The sequence below is a fragment of the Myxine glutinosa genome, chromosome 3 (assembly GCF_964187855.1).
Source record: "Myxine glutinosa chromosome 3, kmMyxGlut1.1, whole genome shotgun sequence".
NCBI classification, from domain to species: domain Eukaryota; kingdom Metazoa; phylum Chordata; class Myxini; order Myxiniformes; family Myxinidae; genus Myxine; species Myxine glutinosa.
Genome location: NC_136263.1, coordinates 16,551,967 through 16,560,152, shown reverse-complemented (window position 1 = coordinate 16,560,152; position 8,186 = coordinate 16,551,967). Strand labels below are relative to the sequence as shown.

At 48.7% G+C, this 8,186-nt stretch overlaps 1 protein-coding gene across 1 annotated transcript in view; it reads left to right on the top strand.

The window, feature by feature from the left end:
• LOC137423802 (catenin alpha-2) overlaps window positions 1–8,186 on the top strand; it is a 220,929-nt gene that overhangs the window by 29,983 nt on the left and 182,760 nt on the right. Inside the window, exon 3 of the mRNA XM_068111318.2 lies at window positions 1,913–2,108. Coding sequence (XP_067967419.1) covers window positions 1,913–2,108 — 196 coding nt within the window. The remainder of the gene's footprint in view (window positions 1–1,912; window positions 2,109–8,186) is intronic.

Below are 8,186 nucleotides of genomic sequence, written 5' to 3'. Positions count from 1 at the left end.
CATGGCCCACGCTCCTCTCCTCTCCACATAGCCCACGCTCCTCTCCTCTCGGCCACACTTCTTTCCTCTCCACATGGCCCACGCTCCTCTTCTCTCCACATGGCCCACGCCCCTCTCCTCTCCACATGGCCCATGCTCCTCTCCTCTCCACATGGCCCACACTTCTTTCCTCTCCACATGGCCCACGCTCCTCTCCTCTCCACATGGCCCACGCTCCTCTCCTCTCGGCCCACACTTCTTTCCTCTCCACATGGCCCACGCTCCTCTTCTCTCCACATGGCCCACGCTCCTCTTCTCTCCACATGGCCCACGCCCCTCTCTTCTCCATATGGCCCATGCCCCTCTCCTCTCCACATGGCCCATGCTCCTCTCCTCTTCACATTCCCCACGCTCCTCTCCTCTCCACATTCCCCACGTCCCTCTCCTCTCCACATTCCCCACGCCCCTCTCTTTTCCACATTCCCCACCCCCTCACCTCTCCACATGGCCCACGCCCCTCTCCTCTCCACATGGCCCACGCCCCTCTCCTCTCCACATGGCCCACGTCCCTCTCCTCTCCACATGGCCCACGCAACTCTCCTATCCACATGGCCCATGTCCCTCTCTGCTCCACATTGTCCACCCCCCTCACCTCTCCACATGGCCCACGCCCCTCTCCTCTCCACATTCCCCACGCCCCTCTCCTCTCCACATTTCCCATGCCCCTCTCCTCTCCGCATGGCCCACGCCCCTCTCCTCTCCACATTCCCCACGCTCCTCTCCTCCACATTCCCCACGCTCCTCTCCTCTCCACATTCCCCACGTCCCTCTCCTTTCCACATTCCCCACCCCCTCACCTCTCCACATGGCCCACGCGCCTCTCCTCTCCACATGGCCCACGCACCTCTCCTATCCACATGGCCCATGTCCCTCTCCGCTCCACATTGTCCACCCCCTCACCTCTCCACATGGCCCACGCCCCTCTCCTCTCCACATTCCCCACGCCCCTCTCCACATTCCCCACGCCCCTCTCCTCTCCACGTTCCCCACACCCCTCTCCTCTCCACATTCCCCACACGCCTCTCCTCTCCACATTCCCCACACCCCTCTCCTCTCCACATTCCCCACACCCCTCTCCTCTCCACATTCCCCACACCCCTCTCCTCTCCACATTCCCCACGCCCCTCTCCTCTCCACATGGCCCACGCTCCTACCCTGTGCTCTGCCCACCACCACCCCAACCTTTCTTTGCCTTGCACATCCCTCTCTGCCTTCTACACATTTACCTCTTATCTCTGCCTTTGTCCATGTCTGTTTATTTGAAATTGTGGGAATGTGTACCGTAGTGGTCAAGGCCTGCATTTATGACGTTTTTTTGTTCTATGGTGATGCTCGCCTTTTTATTTGTATGCATGTGTGTATTTCTTTGTATTCGGGATAATGCTGTTCATCTGGGATGTTGATTTGCCCCCCTCCCCCCCCCCTCCCCAAGATCGAGGCTCGTGTAAGAGCTAAGATCCTAATCTTCTGTACATATAGGTCTTACTACTATAATTCAGCCTTTACTCGCGGCCGTAGAAGATTGACTACTATAATTCAGCTCAGCTTTTAATTGCGAAATGGGCCCAGCCTGGCCGAGGTGGCCTCAACCGGCCTCGCCACCTAGCCTATAACCTTCCCAGGGCCCAGGGCTTCAGAGGTTTCCTCCTATCTTTCACCGTTCAGGAGATTAGCGTGTGCAGACCAACAAACAAAAACTTTCTTTTATATATTTAGATATACAAAAAAATAAGTTGTCAAACTCATTTATTTGCTCGATCACTAATTTATTTTTTATGGAATAGGTGATCTGCCTGCTCGGCCATGTGTGATGTACATTGTACATGCAATGGCAGTCTATACATAGTGGTTGACATCTAATTACTTTATGCAGGTCACGACCCTTGTGAATCTCAACCAGAAGGGCCCATCGAATAAAAAGAAGGGTCGCTCCAAGAAGGCGCACGTCCTGAGTGCATCCGTGGAGCGAGCCACGCACAATTTCATCGAAAAGGGGGACCAGATCTCACAAGACAGCGAGTTCCTGAAGGATGAGCTGAGCGAGGCCGTAGATGATGTCCGCAATCAAGGTGACCTGTGCTTTTGTGCCTTCTTCTTCGTCTTGTTGAGAGTGATCATCGCACTAAAATAAGCAATTTGGTGTCTGTCTGGCTTGCCTGTCTTTGTTTTGTTTGACTGCGATACATTCGGTCACACTTATCCAATCTCAACCAAACTTGACAGGGGGATTGTAGTTTGTCGACGGAGGATGTAGTGATTTAACTCACCCCGCCCCCACCCCCATCCCCAAGTGCGGTTTGCACCTTGCACAAACTCCGTGTTGAGTTGTGTAATTGGTTATCATGGCTTTCATAGGGGCACACCTTCCAGACGTAAAAGCATTGTAATTACAAACCATTCAGTCAAATTTGTACAAACAAACAATTGCATTTTTATACAGTCGCTACTAAATGAATAAGTTTTGACGAAACTCAACGTGATTAAGGCATTCTATAGTTGTCGTATCCCTCTCAGATGAACGGATCAGTGCTTGGTTTTTTTTTTTTTTTTTTTTTTTTTTGTATACAGAATCGAGGCTCGTGTAAGAGCTAACACATTGAACATGAAAACGTTCACAGACACAAAACATACAATGAAGGGAGCGGGAGACAGTGGGAGAGAGGGAAGCACACAAGCACAACAACAGAAGAGAACAGGGACGTCGGTAGATCTGTGGAAGAGGAGGGCTGGGGGAGGAGGGAGGGGTTCACGGTATAAAGCAAATGAACACTTCTAGGAATTTCAGGAAAGAAGTTGGGGATTGAAAGAGGCGGATTTGGGTTGTTTTAACGGGGGTAGAAAAGATCAAGGTTTTGGCTTTCTTGACTTTAGTTAACAAAGCTGCTTACATGAGTCTTTACGCACGAATGATGAATCCCATTGGCTGTTCAATTTATTGAGCTGTGATCACATTATATATATGGACTGCATATTGATCGTTTATAGCATATCATGGGGCCTCATATGTGATTTCTCCTGGCTATGGTTTCAAGAGTGATGCGCGATATTGCCAATGACACCCTTATGGCCCAATTGTGACCGTAAAATTCAACTTTGAGTTTTCACAGGGTGTGTTCCATTAGGAGGCCATCTGGCCCACTGATTTTTATCCACATCCTAAAATTTATTCTGTTAATTTATTTCTTATATTTCACCGGGGGGAGGGGAGGAGGGAAATGGTGTGGTCATTGAATGGATCGGGAAACGACCAGAGGTGTAGGCATAGTTTTTTTTTTGGGTTTTTTTGTATACAAGATCGAGGCTCGTGAAAGAGCTAACATTAATCACACAAAAAGTCAAATCGACACATAAAACACAAAATAAGGGGAGTGGTAGACAAGATGGGGAGAGAGGGGGAAGGACACAAACACATTTGAGAGCAGGGACATCGAGAGAAATGTGGAAGGGAGAGGGCTTCGGGGGGAGGTGGGAGAGGTATAAAACATATGGACACTGCAAGGACTTCCAGGAAAGAAGTTGGAATAAATAAATAAAAAAGTGGATCTAGAGTGAATTAGCGGGGGTAGAAAAGATCAAGGTTTTGGATGGGGGAAGATAAGAAATGGTAGTGAAAGGCTGTTTTAATTTTGCTCGATCACTAAAAATATATACCTAATATGTCCTATTGTTCCAACCCAGGATATAATTTTTCAGATCCCATTGGTGAGCGACCCCTCCACGGTGTTTCGAGCTTTGAAACGTTTCTCGACTCATGTTATACCCTGGAGTTTCACTGGCCAATCAAATCCATATATAGTTGATGATCTTTCTATCGTACATAGCAGATGGTTGTGGAATGTGGATAGTATCATTTGCAGGGTTTTCAGTTGTGGTGCTGATGCAGTTACACATGTCGGTTAAAGCAGAGATCTAATTTGTTCAGTATGGTGGTGATAGTTCCCCTACTCTTCATGAAAGATACTATGCAATATTTAACGTCCACGAACTAATGCCGACAGACGGACGTCAAGTTTTACATCCATCCGAAGGACGGCATACGCATTGATGAATTTTTTTTCTTCTTTCTTTGTATACAGTGTCGAGGCTCATGAAAGAGCTAACATTTATCAAACAAACAAATCAAACAAACAAGCAAACAAAGTATATAAAAAGGGGAGCGGTCGACAAGATGGGGAGAGAAGGGGAGGAAGCACACAAACACAACATTTGAGAGCAGGGACATCGGGAGATGTGTGGGAGGGAGAGAGCCTGGGGGGAGGCAGGATAGGTATAAAACGCAAGGACACCAAGGACCTCCAGGAAAGAAGTCGGCACCTCAAAAAAGTGGATTTGGGGTGAAATTAGCGGGGGTAGAAAAGATCAAGGTTTTGGATTGGGGAAGATAAGAGATGGTGGTGAACAGCTGTTTTAAAGACCTGTAGGGAGGAGTGGGATTGAAGAGTGTGAGAGTTTTTTCCAGAGGTGGCAGAAAAGAGGAATGAAGGAGTGAAGGTGAGCAGAGAGGAATTTTATAGATTTCACCAATTTTGGTTTGGTAATTTTGGTGGTATGCAAATAAGTCAGCCACGCCTCTCAACGGGGCGTGGTATGCAAATCGAGAGTCCGCCCGGGCAAGGCAAGTCCGGACACGTCCGGGCGAGTCCGGGCAAGTAACCGCCCGCCGGTTACGTCATCGGCCGGTGCAAGGTGATTGTGTCGTGCTTCCGGTAACCGCTACACCCTTACGAATTATTATAGTATCTCTAAACACAAGACAGGTATGCCTCAGTCACTCCAGGAAAATTATAGAAAAGAGACAGAGATCAGTTTGAGGCGTTGAATCAGCCTCTCGCTCACTCTACCTGATCCAGCAGGCTCACGTTGGTCCCAATGTGGTGGGGAGGAAGGAAAAGGAGGAGCGGGAGGAAAGCGAGATTGATGTGGTGTAGCAGGTCTGGAGAGGTGTTGCATATGCAATGTAAGAGCAAGAGGAAAGTGTGATATGCCTGTTATTGCCCTCCCCAGATATGTCAAAGGGTGACCGTTGATGACTTTGATAACTCTTTTGTGCATTCCAAGCAGACTAATTTGAAAGTAGGCATAGCAAGGGAAGATCATGTGAATCGGTGTATATGGCTGCTGTGTCCAAGGAACATGTTATGCCGTTCGCTTGTGGTCCGTGGGCCCAGCCTACTCGCAGAGAGGTGGAGGTGCACCAATGCTTTGCAGAGATTTGCCCTTGCGCAGCTCGTGCTATTCTGTCTCCTCGACAAAGACAGTTCTCGTTCTGTTCCTTAGATGCAAGCAGCTTTTCGTTCCGTTCCTTAGACGCAAGCAGCTTCTTGTTCCGTTGCTTAGATGCAAGCAGCTTCTCGTTCCGTTGCTTAGACGCAAGCAGCTTTGCGTTCCGTTGCTGAGACGCAAGCAGCTTTGCGTTCCGTTGCTGAGACGCAAGCAGCTTTGCGTTCCGTTGCTGAGACGCAAGCAGCTTTGCGTTCCATTGCTGAGACGCAAGCAGCTTTGCGTTCCGTTGCTGAGACGCAAGCAGCTTTGCGTTCCGTTGCTGAGACGCAAGCAGCTTTGCGTTCCGTTGCTGAGACGCAAGCAGCTTTGCGGTCCGTTGCTGAGACGCAAGCAGCTTTGCGTTCCGTTGCTGAGACGCAAGCAGCTTTGCGTTCCGTTGCTGAGACGCAAGCAGCTTTGCGTTCCGTTGCTGAGACGCAAGCAGCTTTGCGTTCCGTTGCTGAGACGCAAGCAGCTTTGCGTTCCGTTGCCGAGACGCAAGCAGCTTTGCGTTCCGTTGCCGAGACGCAAGCAGCTTTGCGTTCCGTTGCCGAGACGCAAGCAGCTTTGCGTTCCGTTGCTGAGACGCAAGCAGCTTTGCGTTCCGTTGCTGAGCCGCAAGCAGCTTTGCGTTCCGTTGCTGAGCCGCAAGCAGCTTTGCGTTCCGTTGCTGAGCCGCAAGCAGCTTTGCGTTCCGTTGCTGAGACGCAAGCAGCTTTGCATTCCGTTGCTTAGACACAAGCAGCTTTGCGTTCCGTTGCTGAGACGCAAGCAGCTTTGCTTTCCGTTGCTTTGACCCAAGGAGCTTCTCGTTCTGTTGCTTCGACCCAAGGAGCTTCTCGTTCCGTTGCGTCGACCCAAGGAGCTTCTCGTTCCGTTGCGTCGACCCAAGGAGCTTCTCGTTCCGTTGCTTCGACCCAAGGAGCTTCTCGTTCCGTTGCTTCGACCCAAGGAGCTTCTCGTTCCGTTGCGTCGACCCAAGGAGCTTCTCGTTCCGTTGCGTCGACCCAAGGAGCTTCTCGTTCCGTTGCGTCGACCCAAGGAGCTTCTCGTTCCGTTGCGTCGACCCAAGGAGCTTCTCGTTCCGTTGCTTTGACCCAAGGAGCTTCTCGTTCCGTTGCTTCGACCCAAGGAGCTTCTCGTTCCGTTGCTTCGACCCAAGGAGCTTCTCGTTCCGTTGCTTCGACCCAAGGAGCTTCTCGTTCCGTTGCTTCGACCCAAGGAGCTTCTCGTTCCGTTGCTTCGACCCAAGGAGCTTCTCGTTCCGTTGCTTTGACCCAAGGAGCTTCTTGTTCCGTTGCTTCGACGCATGCAGCTCCTAGTTCTGTTGCTTTGACCCAATCAGCTTCTTGGTCCGTTGCTTCGACGCAAGCAGCTTCCTCGGTGCATTGCTGAGATGCAATCAGCTTCTCCTTCCGTTGCTTAGGCACAAGCAGCTTCTCGTTCCTTAGTCGCAAGCAACTCTCCTTAGACGCAAGCAGCTCCATTCCGTTTAATACACCGTCTTATATTGCACCTGACCGAGGCATGGCTTCTTGACGTGAAGGTCACCATCGGATCCTTTCACCCTCCTCCATCCCCCACATGCCGCTTTCTCATTGGAGCATGTGACCCATAGCTGCTCAGAGGGTCGGTCTTGCAGGTCGGTGATGGTCGAGCTGTAGTGGCGCAGTGTGGATTAACCACCTAATGCAGGAATTGCCTCGCAGAGCGGTGATTGTAGCGCTGAACTGGCTTTGATTGTGTGTGTTCTGTAATGTAATGTGTGCGTATGCTGCTTTGTGTGTAATGTTTGTGCTGTGGGAAAGTGTGGGGAAGGAGAGGTTTGAGAGAGATTCGAAGGGATTTTAGGAAAGTGGGGAATCGCAATGGGTGACGAATGTACTATACATAAAATTAGTTCAGTCATTAAATAGTTGATGTTCAACAAAATTTGTACAAAAGGTTTCTCGATGGGTTTCACCTCTTTGATACCTCTACTTAAAATTAAAAAAAGTTTACCAAAATATGACATGGGGAACTACCTGAAAATAGGCCAAATCCAAGATGGCCACCATCAAAATTAACCAAAGTGGAAAAAGTTTCAAATATGGAACCAGCCAAGATAAAAACGTATGATGAGTCTATTCATATCAGCATATACATATACATGTTATGGAATGTAATTTTCAAGTTCAATGTCACATAAAATGCAAAATGGCCACCAAGATTTGACGAAAAATGCAAAATTAGTGTCTCTACATGTACATAACTAACGGCATTAGAAAGTGGTTAGAAATCTCTATCAATTAGCATATTCAAACCCCTGACATCTATATATTCAATGTTGATGACAAAATTATAATGTCAATGGAACTCTTAAAACATGTTCTTATTCACTTTAATTGCTGGATTAAGGTTAATACTACCATGCCTCTCTGCACATATAATGTCTTATCTGAAATTTGCACAGTGCATCACTATTAGTCAGTGGTGTCACTGGAATCATGATATTGGCCAATTGGTGCATGTTATCCCTTTACAGTGACCACACACCAAGTTACGTTTGAGTCCATTTTTCCTGCAGGAGCACGTGTTTTTGGCACACATTCCAGTACAGTTGCATTTAATGATCTTGAGTAGAGATGCAGACACACGCCAGAGCATGTCCAGCTTGCTATTCTTATCATCACGACCGAACTTACCAAGTTTAGTGTAGATAATGTTTTCTTGAACTGCCTTGGGGTTTATTTGTGGGACCAGTTTAACATGGCAGACTTTCTTAAGATCATCCATGTTCACCTTCAGTCGGGGTACCCTCCGTGTTACTTTTAAAGCAGGGATAATGTTCCCATCTGACCCATGACATGGATTGTGTCACTGCCATTAAAGCGTTCTGCTGGCAT